The sequence below is a fragment of the Brachyistius frenatus genome, unplaced genomic scaffold, assembly GCF_029030835.1.
Source record: "Brachyistius frenatus isolate BFR_SWC_R1_liver_20210118 unplaced genomic scaffold, ASM2903083v1 Contig_306, whole genome shotgun sequence".
Classification (NCBI taxonomy): domain Eukaryota; kingdom Metazoa; phylum Chordata; class Actinopteri; family Embiotocidae; genus Brachyistius; species Brachyistius frenatus.
In genome coordinates, this window is record NW_027210905.1 from 194,225 (window position 1) to 216,981 (window position 22,757).

Genomic DNA, 22,757 nt, shown 5'->3' on the forward strand with positions numbered 1-22,757 from the left:
ACAACAGTCCGAAAACTTAAAAGAGATTCAGTTTAAAAGGATATAAAAAGAGAGAGAAGCGGCAAATCTGCAAGTTGGAAGCAGCGGATGTTTAAAAATGTTGCTTGAAAAAACAATTATTCATCAAAACATTAGCAGATGAATCCATTAATCCACTTAGTATGCTTTTGATAAGAATTTAAAAAAAAAGTTTTTACTCCAGTAAAATTTCGATGCATCTGACCTCCGAGAGGTCCAATGGCAAAAAATGTGCACCGTTTGTATGCCGGAAAGTCTTGAAATTGCAAATTCCTGCGGCGCAGCACGGTGATGCGCACGGAGCAGCAGGAAGCTGCAACGTTCCCGAGTAGATATTCCACGTTGCGTCACTCGGTCGACATCAGCCCCCGAGTTACACACGTTTTTGCGACCACTGGGTGCATTTGCGATTTTCACCGAAAAAAAAAAAAAAAAAATCAAAACATTGCCTCTAAGATTTGCAGGGTTTTCCCTTGTTTTCTGCAGCCCTTATGTTCTGTGGTTTCACTTAATTCTGGACAATTATAATATAAAAAAAAATTGAATAAAACAAATGCAAATCCATAAAAATAAGAATCCCCAAACATTAGTAAAACACAGTTTACAGTGAAGCTACAGCGGCTCAGACGCTGTGAAAAAAAAACATATATGTTACAATGGATGGGGGAAAACCCTGGACATGTAAATATGATGAAAATTTTAGAGATAAATGAGAAAAAAACAAAAAACACATTTTGGTTAGATGGTGTCTGAGTTTTCAACTGGTTTCTGTCTGCAGGTCAGTAAAACTCTGCCGGAGCAGTTTTAAGCGCAGCGAGTGAACAGTTCAGTATACGAGAGGTCAGCGAGGGTCAGCGGCAGGTTTACAGTCTGTGAAACTTCGGATTTCGCAGACGGAGACGTCAACTCGTGACGCCTGGAAGAGAAACCAAAGTGTCTGATTTATAGTGCCTAGAAATCTATTTTTAAGTCGGTTAAATGCTATTTTAATAGTTCAGCGTGATCCGACAGATCACGGGTGGGAATTAAAGGCGTTAAGTGTTCAAACTACTAAACTTTCCTCCGTCAGGCGTCAAACATTCATTCGAATTACACAATTAGAAGAAGTTAAAGGGGGATGAAACTCGAACCCACAGACAAACTGAGACACCGGCTCAAAGTGCAGTCGGCCCTCACGAGCCCCCCCCCACCCCCCCCCCCACCCCACCCCTCCGGAAAAAAAAGCTGGAAACCACCGGCGGGTCATCGGCCCCGTTTTGAAGGCAGACGAACTCAGCTGGTGGTTATTTCCTCACTCGGAGCGCCGGAGATGACGGACAGCGGGAGGGTGAGCGAGCGAGCGACAAAACAGCCGCCTGACGCCTCCGACCGACCGGCCCGCCGCCTTTCCAAAAAAGAAAAAGTCCCCGGCTTCAGTATAAATAGCTTCATGCCGACGGGTCAAATAAGGAAGTTTAGAGCCGAGCCGCCGAGCTAAATCTGTTCGTTTACGCGGATTACGTTTTAATCTGCAACGGTTCCTCCCCCGCGATAAATGCGGTCGCACAACGAAACACGGCGGAAGGTCGAGTTTGACAGAAGAAAATAAGAAGGACAACGAAAAATGGCAGAATTTCTTATGCGATTTTCGCTTTGACTCGTGAGATAAACTGATTTGAAATGTTGGGGGGTGGGAGGAGGGGTCAAAGGTCACCGTGAGCTGAAAAACCTGTTTTCGGGGCCATAACTCAAGAATTCATACACTAACTGTGACAAAAAATTTCACACAAACGTCTGGCAGCGTCGCCGGGACGACGGCCGCGCGAGAGCACACAAAGCAAGAGGCCTACACGAACAGACGAAGTCTGAATAAAGAGACGGTGCCTACAACTCCCATCAGGCTTTGCGTCCTCACACCTGCGTGAAACACTTGATGGTACCGAGAACACCCCTTTAATCTCCGGGTGGGGGAACCACGCGCCATGATCATGGTCTTTCTCTGCGGATAAAATGAAGTCGTGAACATTTCATCTCCAAAAAGGTCAAAGGTCAACTTGCAGAAGCCTTTTTCTGGCCATTATTCGACACCAGAAGAGGAGGAAGAGGAGGAAGAGCCGTCGGGTGAATTCGTAGCGCTCTTTGCCGCAACATCCCTATTAAAAGCATCATCTGTTGTCACGGCTACAACTAAACCTCAGAAGAAGAAAATAAATGATCTCCTTTTAAAAACGGCGTATAAACAGTGAGACGTCGAGGAGAACAGAACAGAACGCTCCAGGAGAACATTACGCAACACAAAAGCGAGAAGCGAAGAACGAAAACAGATTCTCAGATTTCTAGTTGTGAAGCAACAATCGGCCGCAGAGAGAGCGAGGAAACGTGGAAACACAAACACACCGAGGAGGAGGAGGAGGAGGAGGAGGAGGAGGAGGAGGACGGACGGAAAGAAGTCTTCCAGCTGCCGGTCGGTCGGGCCAAAACGGAGCTGCTGCTGCTGCTGCGGTGGGAAATCTGGGGGTGTCGCCTAGCAACATGTCGCAACACTTGGCAGGCGTCAAACCTGCAACCTGACCGTCGGGAGCAGAAAAAAACAACAAAAAAAAACCCAAAAGGCAACACGCTGAGCTGTTCCAGAGACGCCCGAAACGAAGTGACGGGTCTAAATAATCATTCCGGTCGGGTCGAGTTGAGGAAAAGAAACACCGGTATTATCGTTGCCTCTTTTTGCTTCAGCGACGGCAGCACTCGACCTGCGCTGCGACCGAAGAGGCCGTCCTCCGTCTGGCGTCAACGTGCAAACTACGTCACCGAAATATACAAATAAATAATCACGAGAACCTCGAACGCCCGACTCTCCGATGATTCGCGTCGGATTGATTTAGTTCGCTTCGGCGCCGCTGCTTTTTTCCCCCCGCCGTCACGAAAAACATCTCGTGACTCCAAAACGAGCTTGAAATCTGATTTTCTCCTCCCGTCACGCTTCTGGAAATAAAACCTTCCAGAAAAACATCTCGACGTTCTCCACCAACATCACAGAAAACCCCAAACCGACCAATCGCAGAAGTCGTCGTCTCCAAAACTGAGCGTCTTTTTTTTTTTTTACGTAAACAAAGATGAAAACATCGGTGCGTTACCGGATCCTCGCGGGTTTTTTTTGTTTTCGTTTGTAAATCTGGATTGTTTTTTTTTTTTTTTTTTTTAGGGGACTGTAATCGCGCCGACTCACCTGCAGCACGGGGCTGAGGTCGAAGTTGTAGGCGCTGGGTCGCCCCTCCAGCGTGGAGAAGGCCACGTTTCCGCCGGTGAGCGGCGAGATGTCGCTGAAGTCGTCGGTGCAGAGCGCCTGCTGCTCGTCCTCGCCGGTGCGGATGAAGCCGCGGCCCGCCTTCTGGTACGTCTTCTCGCAGGAGCCGCTGTAGTACTGGTACGGCGTCCAGGCGCCGCCTTCCCTCGTCCGCTTGTAGATGGCGAAGCTCTCCGGCCGGCTGGTGTGGAACTTGAGCCGCACGTAGGTGATGTCGAAGGCCTTACCTGGGGAGGGGGAGGAGGAGGGGAGGAGGAGGGGGAGGATTATATATGTCAATATACGTTGTTTTATCAAACATGGCTGTTGCACACACTTCTGTTCTTTATAAGCGTAGAAGAGAAAGTAGAGAAGATTTTCGGGCAAGAAAATAAAGCGAACAAGAAACCGTCTGGTGGGTTTTGTTTTTGTGCATTCTGTTATATATCTTATATATATATATATATATATATATATATACAAGATATTTCTTAACGCCGGCTGAAAGGTGAGGTTTTTTTTCTTCCCCCCCCCTTTAAGAAATATCACAACTTCGCCGACGCTCGCGTGCCGATGATCACGTGCCAGCGTCACCCTCGCGTGCCGCGCCGCGATGGTGCGACGGGGTTACCCGTCGAAACGAAATATAGTCACTGAAGATATCACACTTTTACCTTAGTGCGATCTCCGTTTCCGTGGCAACGCGTGGGGTACGGCTGCTCACCTGGAATACGATCGGTCGTGTCGGTGGACTCGCGGTACGCCAATGTTCACCACTCCGGGGAGTAGGACGACCCTTAGCAACGACCCCTAGCAACAGAGACGACTTCTAAGTCCGTTTTATTGCTTTCTGGAGATGGTTTCTCAAATTGAGTAAATACAACACACAGAAACACTAAACTGCTTAAGTAGCACAATCCGCGAGTCTCTCCGGGTGGAGGGGGGCGGGGGGAGGGGAGGGGGGAAGACACGAGTCCCTCCGGGTGGAAGGGGGAGGGGGGGACACGAGTCCTCTCCTGATGCTTTGGGGTTGGGAAAGCTGAGCAGGAATGTGAAGTGCAGTCGGAAGAGCGTCCCGGTCCTTTAACTCTTGACACTCGGAGGGGTTGGGGGAGGTGGGGCGGGGGCGGGGGCGAGGGGTGGGGGTGGAGGGGCGAGAGATGGTCTCGACATATTTGGCGAGTCTGAGCAGGCCGGAGAGAGCCGGGGGACGACTGAATGTTCCAGCATCCGTCAGTCAGCGTGTGAAGGAGCCACCTCCATGTTTTGAGCCGGGGCGGCGGCGGCGGCGTGTGTGTGTGTGTGTGTGTGTGTGTGTGTGTGTGTGTGTGTGTGCGTGCGTGTGTTACGTCTGTTTGCTCTGCCAAAAGAATCCGCTCTGTAAACAGTGTGTTGACAGGGGGCCCCCCGGGGCCGGCGGGGGCCCCCCCTCCGTGTCGACGAAGGCAAATAAAGGTGAAGCAGCTGATAGGACTGAAGTTAACAAAAGGCTGCAGTTTATTACAGGAAACAATGAAGCAACTGCAAACACACCGGCTTCCCACCGAGTGTGTGTGTGTGTGTGTGCGTGTGCGTGTGTGTGTGTGTGTGTGTGTGTGTGTGTGTGTGTGTGTGTGTGTGTGTGTGTGTGTGTGTGTGTGTGTGTGTGTGTGTGTGTGTGTGTGTGTGTGTGTGTGTGAGAGGCGGGACTCTGCTGACTTGCGAGGGCCTCGGCCGACCACATTGAACTTCACGGGTCGGGGTTAACAAGGAGCCGCGAGGGGTTTAACCGCAGGGCGGAGAACGATTTACGGCACCGCCCGAAAAAACGGCCGGCAGAATGAAAGATGAAATCGGAGACGGTCAACGAGCCGCAGCCCCCGACGCTTTCGTTTTTACACCGACGTCATCGTCTGTAAAAACGATTCACTGCTTGTCGTTTCGGACGCAGGTGAAAACGTGCGACCCGGAGAAGCGCGAAGGGTTTGAAGATGCCCAAAAAAGAAAATTAAAAAAAAATCGACACGGTGGTTTAATTTGAACCTGAAATACATCAAATACAGTTTGAATGTTCAGCTGTCAAAAACGCCCCCCCTCCCCCCACCCCCACCACAAAAAAGAAGCTTTATCTTTATGATGTTTTTAATCTGGCGAGTCGCTGCAGGTCTCAGATGCACCTGAAGCTACTGACGATGAGGTTTAGCGAGTCGATCAAAAGTGATTGATCGTCTACTCTCTATTGGTATTTGTGTTTTCCACCGCGCCTGTCGAGGTGCAGGCGTTACCGTAGCGACGCCACATGACTACGAGCCGAGACGTCACCTCTCCCCCGTGTGTTTTCCGATATTACCAAATCGAGATCTTCTTAAAATCCATATAGCGGGACCAAATAATAATTCAGAGGCAGTTTCCATCTCCGGTCTCTGATACCAGGAACTGAGAGAAACCGCTGACTCCAACTTTACTGTAACAGATGTGACTCAGCTTAAAGTAGGAAATCCCAACAGGAACCCGCTTACAACTTTTCAAAGAGCTTCAAAGTGTCGCACAGCTTCTGTATTTTTAGTTTTTGCGTCCCAGAGAACGAAGGTGCAGCTTTTTACGGCCTAAAAATGGTTAAAAAATCAATTAAAAAAGGAAACCCGACTAAAGATAACTTTTTCCAAGAGCTCGAAACCGAACTCAGCTGCGCGAATATAAAAGGATCTTTTGAGAGCAGCTGGGTTTTTTTCTTAAATTTAAATCTGACAGTGAACATCTGGGATCTGAAGCATCTTTTCACTCTGAGACTTTTTTTTTTTTTCTTTTTTTTTTAACGTCCCCTTGGAGCCTCTCTGACCGAGACATCAAAGTCGCAGCGTGAAAGTGTTTCATGAAAGGAGGCGTCCGAGATGTGAAGGACAGCAGCCGGCAGGAACAGACTCCGTCACCGACGTCTCTTTATAAATACTTTTTTTTTTTTTTTTATTTAAACGCCTCCACTTCCTCACAAACAACAAAAAAGCTTGTGTCGGCGCATCGATCCGGGAAAGAGGGATCCGAGCCAGGTGGCCCGAGGAGGCCGAGGCTGGACCAGGAAGTGACGCCGCGGGCCAGACAACAAAGGAGGCGAAATACCTCCGAGCGGGAGGAAGCGAAAGAGGTTGGTAGTTCACCTCCAGAGATGGGAGACTTTGAACCTGAAGGCTTCGCCGATTGCGAACCGATCGTTTCGTTTTGAACCTGAAGCCCCGGAGAGTTTTTTTTTTTCTTTTCTGCCTCTTCTTCCAGAACAATCGGCGTATTGATCCGGCGGGAAGATTTTTTTTATTTTAGTTTTTTTTTTTACAGTCGAGAGCGCAAACAAAGGCCGCGCTGTCCGCGCTTTATGTTCTCGTCCCGACCAAGAACAATAACTTGTTAAACAAAATAACAGTACCGGACTGACGAAGCCGGAAACTTTATTAGCTTTTATCAGCTGTTGTCAACAAAAACAAAAAGCTGAAAGGACACAAAACGCACGCGACGTGTTTATGAGATCATTTTCAGCAGATGAAGATCATTTTTTCACTCAAATTTATTTCTATTAAAAGAAAACGTGTCGTTTCTCGAAGAAAAATTGCATTGTGTTCTTCCAAAATAAAAAGCCATTTCGAGTTTTCGGGAGCAACTTGTCGAGCAGTAAAAAGAAATAAAGGAGATTTAAAAAAAAAATCTTTTTAGAAAGGTTTCAGAAGTCTGAGGACAACTAAGACAACAATCGTTGTATTGAAATCACTCTTCATGCTTCTTCTACGAAAAGAAATTAAAAATGTTATTGTGTTTTTTTTATTGTATTGTTAAAGCACTTGATTACTTGATTTCATATCAAAATCAAAGCCTCAGTGTTCACCTATGAATCAAATTATAGAGCAAACACATGCGGAAGTAGTTTATCATTTGTCAGCACCTTTAGTTCTTTGTCCAAAAGACTACCTGATTAATCAATTAATAAAGTCATAGGAAAAAAAGAAAATGATCGTAGGTTGGAGTAATATGTGAAAGGTAAGTTTACGCGGAGCCATTTCATTATTTTCACTTTCAGTCAACGTTCCTCTTGTTTTATTAACCTGTAATGAGTTTATATCCGACATCGTCACGCAGGAAATTAAGCGAACTAAAAGTACAAAAAGTGCTCGAGGTCCTCTGTTTTTTATTATTATTGTAAACAGGAAACAGCACTTTAATAAAGTCTGGATTAAAAACAAAACAAAAGAGTGAACTGAACCTTTTAAGCCACCGACCAAAAGACCTTAAAGAGCCTTTTCTTCCTCTTCTTTTGTTGCCGCGTCGGCCGATTCAAGAAACTTCCGAACCCAAAACCTCTCCGCTGAGAAACAAACGCCGCCATCGTCAATTAGCTGGTTTTGCTTTAACCCGCCTATTGTGGAGCGCTGACCCCGTCAAGACTCTCCCCCGGGGTGGGGGGGGAGGGAGGGAGGGAGATAGGTGTGGGGGTGGGGGGGGCAGAGTCAGGTCCCGACATGAAAAGGGCCTCCAGGCGTTCAGGGGAAGGAGCTTTTCTTTTTTTCCCCTCGGGGCTGTTTGGTGGTGGTGGTGGTGGTGGGGGGGGGGGGGGATGACACGGTGACAGCAGGAATGATCCGGCTGGAATGTGTTTCCGCCGGGCAGAGTGACGCCGGACGGAGGGACGGACGGAGGAAGACAAGAGTCCACAGAGAGGCGAGAGGAGAAGAGAGGCTGGGGGAGGTGGGGGGGGGGGGTGGGGGGTGTTTCCTGGGAGTTTTTTCCTGCCCACATATGGAAGACACGACGACTGACTCGGTGAGCAGAAATGGCCGTAGACGTGGGGGGGGGGGGGAGGTATTTGACTTTTTTTTTTTCCTTCAGGAGGCCGAAGCTCTGCCGAAGTGCCGCCGAGCATCGCGCACGACGACCTTCGACCTCGGTCTCCTCTGAATGAACTCGTCAAAAAAAAAAAAAAAATTCCAACAGGCAAAAAAAAATGTCCCTTTCTTTACTGAAGCAGGAAAACAAAACAAAAGTTCATCTATTTGAATAATTATTACGTTATTGATGAATTTTGCAGATCAATTGAGCGACGAACTGATTGATCGACGCACAACACGCTGCTAATCACAAAATACGACACAAAACGTACCAGATTTGTAGAATATTTGTGTTATTTCAATATGTTTGATAATCAATAGTTGACTTGACTGATCGGTTAATCGTTTCATCTCAAGATGGAAGTTCGATCTCATGAGAAGGAAAAATATTTCAGTTTTTAAATCGGTAAACAAAAGTTATTATTATAATCAATAATAATATTAAAATGTCATTTCGGGGACATATTCTCTTGTTAAGTAGGTGTTCTTTCAAAATAAAATAACCTGGCTATTTTCTAAAGACAAAAAACAAGGAAGTTGATAGTTCAAATAGTCCGACTTGAGTAGCTTTTACACTTTTAGATCTAAATATTTTGATTAAAAGAAAACGTGACATATTTCCTAAACTGAAGGGTGTTTTTGGAGGAGATGTAAAAAACAATAAATAAATAAGGTGCATCAAAAGGCCTCAGAAAAAAATAGGAAACGCCGAGTGTGAAAGAGGATTTGCTGACTGATCCTCAGTCGGAGAACCGATTTGAATTCATCTGCAGTTTTGGACGGAGGTCAGGCGCAGATGTTCGTCGTCCCACACAGCAGAGAAGACGGGAGTTTAACGAGGAGGACGTCCTTGAGGAGGACAGACGGGGGAGGGAGGAAGACTCCTCCCGACAGGAAACAAGGAGCTCCGCTGTCCTTCGGGACGTCGAGAGAAAAAAGACGCAGCTGCTCCGCTCGGACAGATTCAAACCGGGAACCTTCGGATCACGGGCGAGAAGTTTGGGGGGAAAAAAAGTGCAGCACAATTATTCCTTCACAAAATAAAAAGCTGTTTAAATGAAGCGACGCTGACTTTTGTTTCTCGACTAAAAAAAATAGGACATCAAAATACTTTTTAATTTTTTTTTATTTTTTACAGTGGATTCCTGTGAATCTCTTCCAAGCGGTGGAGCAGAGCCTCGGGGTCGGCCTGAGGGTGTGTGGGGGAGGGGGAGGGGGGGTTACAGTGTTGTGAAGGAGGAGGAGGGGGGGGGGACGCGGGGACGCCCCGGGCTCGCAGCACGGTCCAATTAAATGTCCTCCCATGACCTCATCACATTCTTCTCCGGAGGAAGGAACAATGGCCGCTTTGACTTCTGAACGCGTGGGCACGACCGAGCCTCGGCCCCGCAGCCGAACCTCCATCTGCTGGAGGAACCGCGGTTCTCCCCCCCCCCCCCCCCCCTCCTCCTCCTCCTCCCCACCCGACAGCAGAGAGGACGGGAAGCAGGTACCGGGCTAGGGGCAGAGGTCAAAGGTCACACCATCTGGTTATTCGGAAGTCCGACGTAAAACGCGCTGAACAAACGTCTAAAATATTGAAACTCCTAATAATCAATGTTGAAAGAGTAAAAAAAAAAAAAAAAAAAAAAATTGGGATCCATTTTGATGCCGAATTGACCATCAAACACAAAAAAAAAATTAAAAAAATAAAAAGGTGATTTCGGTGTTGGAGAAGTTGTCCGCAGTAAAATCAGAGTGAAGAAAAGTAAAAGTGGCAGATTTTCCCGCCAAGCAACAAACTTTGACCCAGAACCAGACGCAGGACGACGTGGGATCCTCCACTGAGCGCGCTCAGTCTCCCGAGCAGGTGCCGAGGTCAAAGGTCAACAGGCAGAAACACCCATCAAATTGGATTGTACTTTGGTTGAAGCGTGTTGAGGACGATGCGGAGGAGGAACACGAGGAATGCAGCGGCGTTTAACCCTTTCCTCCCAGCGGCCGACCGGGACGACCTCCTATATACCGGCTCAGGTTACTTCCTGTTTACGTACCTAATTGGCCCAATTTGTTACCTAGCAACTAATTTACATGTTATTAAAGTCTTTTAACTAGTGAGGGCAAAAAAAAAAAAAAAATGTACGGGACCCGATTTAATGAAAGTTAAATTCACATCCGTGTTGTTCCACAGCTGGATTTTCACATCTTTAAACGTTGAGCCAGGAGGATCAGCTGTATGATGTCACTTCCTGTCCCGCAGATTCACCTCTGATCCGTTTCTTCCGAGAGGAAATCTGAACTCGCGTACGTTAGCGCGGTCACACGTTCGTGTCCAACCGGCTGCCACACAGAGGAATGTACAGAACCATAAAGGCGTGTTTGTTTTGAACACATGAGCAGCCCTCCGGCTATCAGGCGGGGAGGAGCCGGTCGTTAATACCTGCAGCTGAATTACAGTCTGATCCGACTTATATTTACGCCGCTTTATCTTATCGGTGGAATTCCTTCGGCAGGAATGTCGCATCTTTTCCTTGATTTTAATTAGTTTTTAGTGTTTCTAAGGTTATTTTCTTTCACGTGCAACATCGTCTGTTAACCTGAGGATTATTTTCTCATATTTGATCAGACAGAACTTTTCTTCAATAGTTGAATTTTGATCATTTCATTAGTTAGAAACTGTTTATTTGATCTGTTTGGTTATTTCTATAATAACTAAAGCTCGGGAGGAGTTGAAGCCGCAGCCGTCTGCCGCCGATATCACCACCACCTCTTCTTCTGCTTGATAAGGAGAGCGAGCGCTCTGATTGGACGAGAGCAGATTAAAACCGTCTACCGTGGACCCGACGGACCCCCCAACTGACCCGCTATCAACTCGACTGCACGACTTTTAGTGTTTCATTTCAAATCAGTTGTAGAGGAATATAGTTTTCTGGAATATCAATTAAAAAAAAAGTGAAAAATTTCAATTAAATGTAAAATAAATATCAACAAAATGTCAGAATAATGTCCATGTTGTTTTTCACCGTTTCACTTAAGGTTATTAAATTGTTGTTGTTGTTTTTTTTTATGTCAATATCAGCCCCGTGAAAATCAGAAATGTAATTTTTATTAGTATATTTCACTGTTAAATTCTCTCCTTCTTCGTAACATGATTATACTTTAATCGTGGCAGAAAATGAACTCCAAAAAGACAATTCAATTGTAAATCATTACTATTAATCATCAGCGAAAATGCTCTGTACCTAAAGTTTATTGTTTGTCTATAAATTATCCTGCCTCTATCAAAATAAAAGTGATTTCTAACAACATTTAAAGGATCGATTCAAAAAAAATTTTTTTATAAAATGTGTTGATATCAAGATTTTTTTATTTGTTTTACTTCCTGATCTCCAAAGTTCTCAGTATCAGTCGGGCTCTAATTATCATATTAACACTTTGTGTGTTTATGTGTGTGTGTGTGTGTGTGTGTGTGTGTGTGTGTGTGTGTGTGTGTGTGTGTGTGTGTGTGTGTGTGTGTGTGTGTGTCAGCAGGGGAATTTCCAATTAAGTGTTTGGGGAGGGAGGGGTGGGGAGGGCAGCAGGAAGGGAGTGAAGACGGGAGGGAACTTCATTGGGCTTTTATTTTCTTAAAAATTCGTTTGTTTTTTTGATAGTTTGAATCTGCGAGTTCAGTTAATAAAGTTGCACATTAAGTCGCATTACGAGTTCGTTTTCTTTTAGTCCTGAATTACATCATTTATTATCTTTGACCGGATTTTATTTAGGTGATTATACTCGGATATAAATAAGGTTTAGTTAGGTTGTTCATTTGAAGGTTTTTATTTTCTTGATACTTAAAAAGAAAAAAAAAAACCTGACTTTCATTCATTTTCTTGATGGATTATCTGGTCATTGAGATCTTTTTCTATAAAAGTCAGAGAAGAAACAGTTCGAGGTCTTAAAATGTCTAAAACCCACGAAAGAAAATGAATCCGGGAAGATAAATCCATTATCAAGACAGCTTCGGTTCGTAGCTCTAAAACACAAATCTGAAGACGCCTTTATTATTTTCCCCTAATCGAACGGTTTGATTGGTTGTAAACTTCGTTATATTCATCAAAAAAAACTTCCAGAAAGCGTCAGCGGGGGAAGTTTGAGTTTTTTCTGGACCGTGAAGGAGAAAGACGAGCTCAGAGCCAGAAATAAGCCAGCAGCAGATTCCCATCAGCTCAGAGGAGAAGCTGCGATCTAATCAGAGGACGAACACACACACACACACACACACACACACACACACACACACACACACACACACACACACACACACACACACACACACACACTCCCCCACATCAGTGTGTTTGGGGAAGATTTAAAAGCGGAGACCACCAAAGAAGACGAGGTGTCACCACACCGGGACGTCAGGAACAAACAGCAGCGCCTCTCGTTATCAGAGACAAAAGAGTCCCAGCGGGGTGTCGTCACACACGCACACACACACACACACACACACACACACACACACACACACACACACACACACACACACACACACACACACAGAAAGCCTGACGTCACTCAGAGTTTTGTACCAAACACAGAGGAGGATTAAGACGTTCAGCATGTCACGCTCAACTTCATGGAGGAAAGTTGAACCGTCCAGCTACAGAAGCAGGGCCGGATCCACCTCCCCAGGGCCCCCCGGGGCAAACATGAGGCTGGTGGGCCCCCGGCTTGACCCCCAGCAGACACCCAGAAAACAAACCAACCAACCAGCCAGCACCCAAGATTGTTTCATTTGATAATAAAAAGAAAGACAAAATCTTATTATAATATTTGTATAAGATGCAAACTAAACATTTTCAATAAGATTATTTGGGGAATAATAATAATAATATTTTTTTCAATATTTTCCAACATTTTACACATTAAAAAAAAAAGTCCCTCACTTTATTTAAGAAAATGATTGTCAGATACTTCTATGACCGATCGAACCGTCGACCCAACGACGGCCAATCAGACTCTACGACATGAGCGACGTGAGCCATCAGGAGGCGTTCAGGGAACATCTGTAATTTCCAGCGACAGAAAATACGTTTTAGTTGCGCTCTCCTCCTCTAAATTGAGCCGGCGCACAAACATTTATTAACACATTTGCACAACTCGTCACCACAAGTAAAATTGTCCGCCTGAGGGAAACGCTGACGTCTCTGCGATGTCTCGGCTCTTCCCTCAAGAATTTATTATCAACACCCATCCACACTCGCTGAAATGTTATTTTCATAACCTCGGTTCTGGTATTTCAAACAACCAAATCAAAAGGGGGGGATTTCGCTATTGTTCGCACTAATAATGAATAATAAATCACAGGTTATGGCTGCCGGGCCAATACAACTCTGGAGGAGCAACACAGTCCCTCTGTCAGGAGGAGGATTTCATCACGGTCGACGTTAGCGGTGCAACTTTACAAAACGTTTGAAATCAATCCAATCAAGTCAACCCAGATGGTCGACCGGCCTCCGAAGTGAACCGTTCTCGCATACGAGGTTCCTTCTGGCAGAAAGTTCATCCATTTTTTTATTTTTTACTAAAAGTTCTCATGCAAATTCAAAGTTTTTCCTCTGAAGTCAGATTAAAAGGAGAAGTCATGAAAACAGAGACTGAAATCTGAAACCAGCGGATGGTTTCTATCAGATCTTCAAAAATGAAAAGAGGCTTCGTTAAGACGGCGGACGGAAAAGTGTTGGGTGTCGAACCTTAAACACGAAGATCTGACATTTTTTTAAAGTTGAAACAGAAGAAGAAGAAGAAGAAGCTCAAATGCGACAGAAACGTGTCATTTGGGAGAAACTCCGCGAATGTTCATCTTGCGGGATTAAATGGCAGCAATCAGGAACATCTCGTCCTCCAGAGGAGGAAAGAAAAACATCTGCCCCGAGGTCTTCCAGCAAATAAAAAAAATAAAAAAATAAAAAACCCACATCACTCGGGCGTCTCGCCGACGTCTCGGGTCTCCAAGATGTAAACAAAGCCGAACAATGAGAGAACGTGTCTCAGAGCGCCGGAGGACGCTCAGCTGTTATCCGCTCATCTGAGAAAACACTGCACATCCTGCCGTCTCCGAGTCGAAAGGCTTTAATCTCGGCTTCGCACAATTTATTGTGTTTGACAAACACGCGCCAATTAATTTCATCCGTCAGCTCGGCGTTTCTAAAAGAGGACGATTCGTTTCTGAATCTTCTTTCCAAAGAGAAAAAATTTTTTTTTTTTAAATAAAAAGGCCCGGCGGCTGCACGGAGATGAAATCGAAGCGAAGATAAAACGGCAACGACGGGGAACAGAAACGGGTTTAATCTCACTTTTTTCTGTCGAGTCATGTCGGGGTCCGAACGATGACGCGCGCAGTCGTAACAGAAAGGAAAAAAGAAAAGGAAAAAAAGACGAGTTTAAAAGAAGCTCGGGAGGGCCAATCATTTTTTTTTTTTTAAATGACAGGTTTAAAAATAGACAACGAAACTCAAACAGAACCGCAGCGTTGAGGAGGTGCCTTCATGCCACTTAAATCCTTTTACAAACAAGGAGAAGCAGAAGAAAGAGAGTCGAACGAAGTCTTGGTAAATAAACTGCGGTTACGCAACACCCCCCGCAGTCCAAAGGTTTCTCCAACTTTACAACGTTTTTTTTATTTTTTATTATTATTATTATATTTTGTTGTTTTTGTCGCGGGTACTGTCACACAAAAACAAGGATATTACAAAAACGGCGTATTTTTTCGGGCGGGGGAGGGGAGGGAACATTATTTCCGAGGTTTCCGAAAAAGGCAACGACCAATCGGATTGCGTGAAAAAAAAAAAAGACGTCACATCACTAGCCAATGGCGGCGTGTCGATTGTTTGCTCGTCTAACTTTTTTGTTGTTGTTGTTGTTGTTGTTTTTTTTATAAACACCCGGTCTGCAAAATTCACGTCGCTGCCGACACAAAGAAGTTTTGACGCCAAGACCTCAACAGAGGAAGTCAATCTTTCCATCCGGGAGATGAAATAAATAAACATCCACCCGCTGTCACGACGTTTCCACCCCGCCGCGACATCCAACAGAAGTAATATTCTCCTGACGGCAGGGAGCCTCCGACAAAGTCTCCAGTTTCAGTTATTTCAATCTGGAATACAACCTTCAAAACTTCCTGTACCCGCATCCAGAGAGACTTTATTAATAGGCAGGACCAGAATATACGACACAGATACTGAACACTTTTAACTTTTTTTTAGTAAAGAGGAGCAAAGAGATGAAATGAGAAAATATGATAGTTTCATTCGGAGTCAAAAAAAGTTTTCGGGTAGTGGGGCGTTTGTTTTATTTACATCTATTTCCATCATCAATTGATCTGTCGGTTGTGTTCTTAATTAGTCGATCAGCTGTTCGGTCTTTTAAAAAGCTGTTTTATATATACATAAAAAAATACACAACGAATTGATTATGAGGTGCGAACGAAGGCCCGAGGATCACGTTACAAGCGGCGTATAAATCAGTCGGCACGTCGGCCGCGTAATCATCGTGTTTACCTTCAATCGGCTTTGGAAAAAAAAAAAACGAGTCGGGCTTTTTTTTTTTTTTTTTTTTTTAACTGTCTCCTCATCCCCCTCCTCATCCCCCTCCTCATCTCCCCCCGCCCCCCGGTAGCAGCAGGGCTAATATTACCCTGCATGCATTTGCTTGTCCCTGTAATGCATCTCTGCACGTTCACAGACTCCACGCCGTCTATAATAATAGAAACACCCCGCCCTCCCCACCCCACCCACCCTCCACATCAGCTCCCCCCTGTCTGCTCTCCCTGGGGCGCTGAATCACTTCCTGGGCAAAAGCAAATCACAGAGTCGGAGTCGGGACCGGGACCCAGGACCCCACCCCCCACCCCCCACCCCACCCTCCGATCAGGAGCTGCTTCTCTCCCGAGTCCGGTTTAAAAATTCCCACAGCGTTTTCTCTTCCCACAGGAGAGGAAGCACTTTGTTATGTCAGTTTACAGTCGGGGTCAAAGGTCAGGAGGTCTCCACAGCACAGTTAGCCGCGTCGCGACTGGAGGTTTTTTTTTTTTTTCGGCTGGCTGACCCGAACCAGGGTCCATGCAGGAAATACACGTTTTAAGGAGGTCCTGAATCAGAATCGCAATTAGTACAGTACATCAATTTAACTGATTGATTCAATGAATCATGTCTAAGTGGGGATTTCCTGCCTCTCCAAAGACTTCTTGCTGCTGATCTTTGCGTGTCGGACAGCGTCAGCAAAACAAAGTGAACAAACCAGACCGACACCCCGACTCCCCTTGAACGTCTGTGGTTCCTTTAAAGAAACCACAAAAAAAAAAAAAAAAAAACCCGACGGTGGAATCTGATAGGAGAAATCTTCCCCTCTTTAATCCTCCTCGCAGCTCGTCTCAAGTTCAGCCCCGCAGATCCGATCTCAGGTGTTTAGTCTGAGCCGACATGAGCCCGTCCATTCATCCGAAGTTCACAGGAGCCAAATTATCATTTTAAAGCCCGAGTTAAAGGAGCGTTTCGCTGTTTTGTAACCTAGCGGGGTCTGAAGGGTTTATGTTTTCACCGCCGTCTTAACGACCACCAATATATTCTCTGCTCGGAGGTCAATTTAGTTCATAATCAGGAGGTCTGATGTCGCGGTTCGAGCTGGAAACTCAAATAAAAAACAATTAAAAAACACAACAGGAAAACATTGAGCGAAAAGCAGAAGTTTAAAATCTGACAGCTTCAATAAACTCTCATCGGCGCGCCTCCGGTGGGGAAAAACGTCAGCCGAGACGAAGCTGTAATTACAGCCGCAGAAGAAGAACTTGCAACTTCCTGCGACTTTTATCGGCGCGACGATTTGATCCAGATGTCGGCAGGAATATGTCGGAGTTTAATAACAGCCTGTCGCTTGTTCCACGGTTTGGGAGGCGGTATAAAAGAATAAGATCCACGAGAGGGGAAGAAGCCGACGAGCTCGGACACGAACGTTCGCCGGTTCAACTCAGAACACAGAAAAACATCGTGTTGAGATGACTTCAGTTTAAAATGCGACAGTCAAATGTGTTCAAATTTCAAAATGGACAATCCTGAGTAAAATATCCATAATAGAGCTTTATATTCATGACGTCACTAAATAGTTTGCGAGCTGCCGGCATTTGACCGTCGCCATCTTGGTGGGTGGGGGAGGGGGGGGGGGGTTGGAGCCAGAAAGCGACCATATTTGGACGAGCTGCGGAGGAGACGACGTAAATTTTTTATAGGCAGAGGGTGGAAATGCGGTATCTAAGCCCCGCCTCCTGCCCCGCCCCTTCTCCTCCCCCAATACAAAGCTAAGAGTACAACCAGTCAAAGGTGAAAAGTAGCTTATGTAGAAAATAATCAAGTGTACAGCGAGCGTCCCCAAAAAAGTCCATATGGTGGTGGGCGAAGTGCAAGGGGTGTGGTCTCGCGTGTGGGCGGGGCAGGAGGCGGGCCAGATTAGGGCCAATTTAAAACGTTAGTATCAAATCATATTAGTATTAATACCTGTATGTCATTCGGTGTTGTTTTAATATTGTTTTTAAATGTTCCTTTATGTCATTTTGATTTTGACCAAACTCCCACGTGATAATTTGGACTTTTTCTAAGAGCAGCTGAAAAGGAAACGACAACATCCGTCCTCTAACAGCTGCAGATTCTCAGCCGGGGCAAAGAACCGACGTGGCCGCCGCGGTCCGAGGGACAGGACGGGGGACTCGCGCTGTCACGGAGGTCCCGCGGTGACCCTGAACGCACCGCGGGCCTTTTAATTAGCACGCAGCAACAAGAATGCAGAGTTTGTACTTCAAAGTGGGGCGTGATGAGTGAACAAACGCAGAGCGGCGGGTTGAACATGAGGAGGCGCGTGCGTGTGCGTGTGCATGTGTGTGTGTGTGTGTGTGTGTGTGTGTGTGTGTGTGTTTTGGGGCAGCAGGTAAATAAAGATCCTTCAACTGCGGAAATGTCACTCAGAGTTTGGAAATTTCCGCATTGGAAATTTTTGATCCACAACTTCAGAGAACAAACTCATGATGGTTTTTAATTAAAAGAAATTAAAAGTAAAGTTTTATGTTTCCAGGAAATCTTTAGTAAATTATCACTTTTTTTTTTTTCAAATATCTTAAAGGACTTGAAATGAGGCATTCAAGAGATTATCGTCGTGACCAAAAAGTGCAATATCTATCTGAAGATCTCAGAAGGGAAGTGAAGATTGTATCTGCTTTAATCTATCTAATACCAAATAATAATAACTAATACCAAAATAAATCAAAAATATGTACGGGTCAGCAGAAATGTTGTGTTTAGAGAATTCACCTCTAAAAGCACAGAGATGTTCTACTGTTGAAAGAAAATTTACAAATTCCTCGTTTCCATGTTACATCTGAAATGATAGTAAATCAGACTGAATGTCCTCCGCTGTTTTTATTAATAAAGTCTTATCTTATCTTTAGAAAAGCCAACCGGGAAAGATGGGAGGTCATTCTGAGGTTGCTGCGGTTACGGTCACCTCTTCGCCACGATATTTACTGAGGAGTAAAAGTTTGAGTCAAACGAAGTAAAAGATTGAATTGTTTTCTGTCCTCAGACAAAATTTAAAAAGAGACGAAATCCGGTTGAGCTTTAAAAACCAGATAAATGGACCGAAAGAAACAAAGAGTTCAAAATGTCAAAAGACGATCACAAAAATGGCTGAAAACTAAACCAGACAAACGAGAACCTGAAGATGTGCAGAAACAAGGAAGACCCCCCCCCTCCCCTCCATCCACCTCCCCACCCCTCCATGTTAAAGAAAGAAAAGACAGGCAGGTTTGTGATGTCGGAGGGGCTGAAAAGGAGGAGGATGAGGAGGGGCCTCCCGCCTCTGATCTCCTGATAGGACCTGGCCTCTCTTTGATGGAGGCTGGAGGATTGGGGGGGGTGGGGGGTTGTGGGGGTTGTCCCAGACCCACTTCAGCTCTCAGGAAAAGTCTTGAATTCCTGAGATGACTGGGGGTTCAGACCTGAAGGTGACACGCTGAAGAGGAGGAGGAGGAGGGAGGAGGAGGAGGAGGAGGAGGAAGAAGAGGAGGAGGAAATGCGTTTGTCAGATTTTTTTAAACTTGATCTGAAGCAGCAGGTTTGTTTCAGGTGACTCTGTGCTGCATTTTTCAGACAGTGAGACATCGCCTCGGGGCTCTGGGATTTTATTAATGGAGCTGAAGTCATCAGACAAAAAAAACAAACTTCCATCAGCAACAACAAAAAAAAAGGACGTCATGAAGTCAGAATGAATCAACTGAGGAGTTTTTAATGAACCCAGTTTACCCAGAACAGAAAACTAAATCTCAGCAGGATGTTCTGAACCAGAGTCCGTGTTATTTTTACACTATTTTAGCAGAGCGGGTCAATTTGACGCACACACACACACAAAAAAAAAAAGCTCAAGTTTGACTCCGTGACCGACCGCCCTGCAGGAATGTCACGACGACGTGATGATGAAGTCGTCGTCCGTCCAACAGGAAGAGAAGCTGTTTTGAGAGGGCCGAGTCATTCACGACACCGACACGGTTTATAATTAAAAACCCGAGCTTCATCTTTAAAACTAAAACGGTCGAACAAGAAGTTCGCTTCACGAGGACACGACCAAACTTCATTCAAAATCGGAGGTATTTAACAGCCACCACAGTTTTTCTTGAACCGGTGCAGACAACAGTTCAATAATCGACAAAAAGCAAACGGCTCAAACGCAGCGGCGACTTCCTGCCACAGTAAAACAAACACTTGTGAATAAATTTGACTTTTCTCAGCAGCAGCAGAAACTTTTAGTCCAAGTGGGAGAAATAAAATAAATCCCTTTTTCCTAACAACACCAAGGACGCGAGTCCGTGAAGATCAAATCAGAGACGTGTTGATGTTTACTCTCTGAAATATCTCGACATCGGAGCAGAAACAAACTCCTCCGAGAGCGGCGGACTCTCCGGATGTTCTTTAAGCTGCTCGCTTCACTCCGAGCAGAAAACAAATGTTTTTCCTGTCTTATTTGAAGTCTGAACGAGTCACCTTGACCCCCGGCAGCCTGAGATGTCGGCAGAGAGTCACGTGGCAGCGTCTGGAAAGCTTCAAGGTTACAGAGATATCTGAGGGGCCCTTAACGCCTCGTGCTCGACCTCGCCGAGAGGGCTTCCTGTCCGCGGAGTTCTCCGACTGTCGTCTCAAATGCAGGCAGATCTGGGACTGATCTGGGTCACGGGTGAACCTGAACCGGTTCCACGACTTATAAAGAACATTTTTACTGAGAAAGAATCAGTTTAAGAAGTTTAAAACCTGACAATGACCGTAAATGTTACAGATTATAGCTTGAGGGACTTTTTCTAATCAAGTCATGGACTTCGTTCTTCAACCATAAAGACCAAAGGTTACTGGGAACTCCCTGACAGGAACTACTCCACTGCGGAGGTTTCTCAAGAACTAAATACCGTTATGAGCTTTTTTTGTGTGTGTTTGCGTTCATTGAATATTTTAAATTCTTCACCGAGCCGTCAGACGGCCCTTTCCGACGGTGGATCCTTTAAGTCGCTTTCTAAAGCCACCAGACTCCATTGACAAAAACAGTAATTCTACCAAGCAGGACACAGGAGTGGCGGATCTACTGCTGCCTTATTTTGGTTTGTCTGTTTGTTTTCTCGTGAGACTTTTGGTGAAAGTTCGGCTCAAAACCGACTTGTTAAAACCCCACTAAAGTCACACAATAACACACATTAACTAACTAACTAACAGTAGCAGCGGTAGACCTGTGACTCATGTTCTGAGGAGGTAAAATTACTGTTTTTGTTAATGGAGTCTGGTGGTTTTCAGTTCTCCCTGAGGAAAAGGGCTGTATGTCGGTAAACCAAATCACCGTACACGTGGTTCCTATTGTACTGGGAAAGTTCTGACCTCGAAGTAGGAGTTAAAAAATAAAAAAAAATAAAAAACTCACTGCAGGAACGTTCCACAACACTTAGAACCTTTTCAAGGTCAAAATAAAGTTCCAGTTTTCAGCCTCCGTACAGTTCTTTTAAAAAAAAAAACTGCTTCTGCAAAAACACTTTCATTTTTTTTGTCCTCGCCATTCTTCATGGTAAATTTTCCATTAAAATGATCCAGTAATAATCCACTGATAATAATGAGATTATCAATGAAAGTATTCTTCCCAGTTAAACCCTCATAAAACCCTTTTTGGACGCAATTCTGAGGCTCTTTTATTCGGAAATATAATGCATGAAGTTTTAAGGGAATTAACCTTTTACAAAAGCCCTTAAAGCAAGAAGAATAAACATGCCTTTAATAAGACCTTCATTATATGATTAATAAAGGGTTCCTCCCTGACTGACATCGAACCGTCATCATTAAATAATTAAGGCCCCGTACTCCTTGTTTGTCCGGCTTTTAAACGTGAGCCACCTTTAAGACGAGCTGCCAGAAAGCATCACGTGAAAACGCCGTTGCTCGCTTCAGTACCTGAGAGGTTCTTTGAAGTCTGAACATGGAGGCGAAACGTCCCTGAATTCCTCAAAAGATAAAAAAAAAAGATTACTAAAAAAAAATATATATATATATATATTTTCAAAGTCTGCAGGACAGATTTAGAGTATAAAAAAACAAAAAAACAACACACTGATCTGATTTTTAAATAAAACCTGACTCGGGACTCTTGAAATTGGAGCAAGAATGGAAGGAATTTGAGGGGGAATTTAAGGGGTGTTTGGGCGAGTTGAGGGGAAGGTTTCTCCGTCTCTCTCATCAGCTGCAAAGCGTCCTCCGTCGTCCAGCTGTGCAGCTCTCATAATCACCCCACATCCCAGTTTCCCACGCCGAGCTCATTCCTGAGACACAAAACAATGAGTCCCGTCCAGATGACCACCCCCCCTTCCCCTCCCCACTTCCCCTCCATCCTCAATACACTCAGATTGGTATAATTTGCAACAGCTGAGAGGAAGAAAAAAAAAAAAAACCCAACAACAACAACAACAAAAATAACTGGACTTTTCAATTTCAGTTGGGAAACAGTTGGGTTTTTTTCCCACACTGCACTGCTGCGTTTCACCGGTTCAGCTCTTCTGGATCGGACCGACCCGAACCGGGTCCTCACAGAACCACCGCAGGTTCTCCAGCTGGTCGTCGAAGTGTTTCGATAGTTCCGGTCCAAAGTCGGTCATCAAGTTCGTGTCTGATAGTTTATCACGTCTGTGTCAAACAACAGCTCAGTAATAATGAAGAAGAAGAAGAAGAAGAAGAAGAAGAAGAAGAAGAAGAAGAAGAAGAAGAAGAAGAAGAAGAAGAAGAAGAAGAAGAAGAAGAAGAAGAAGAAGCCTAATGTTCTTCAACTTCCTGAACATTTCTGCGAAAGGCCTCCCGGCGCCTTTTTTTTTTTTTTCCTCCCTCCTTCAGACTGACTCATGAATATTCAGCGCTCTTCACACGAGAGGAATCTGGAGAGTTTGAGCAGCTTTTCTTTACGATAATTAATCCTGAGAACCGTCACCGCCGTCTTTTTGTGGATAAAGTTAATTTGATCAAACTGCGCTGCGGTCGGGCACCCGGACTGTTTTCTGTTAAAGTCTTCAACAAACGATGCAAATAAACATCGTTAAAAAGTATTATAGGAAA

The 22,757-nt window shown here is 45.0% G+C and overlaps 1 protein-coding gene across 1 annotated transcript in view; it reads right to left on the reverse strand.

The window, feature by feature from the left end:
* The window catches only part of lamc1 (laminin, gamma 1), a 51,490-nt gene that overhangs the window by 24,019 nt on the left and 4,714 nt on the right, over window positions 1-22,757 (reverse strand). Inside the window, exon 2 of the mRNA XM_069722827.1 lies at window positions 3,224-3,528. Coding sequence (XP_069578928.1) covers window positions 3,224-3,528 — 305 coding nt within the window. The remainder of the gene's footprint in view (window positions 1-3,223; window positions 3,529-22,757) is intronic.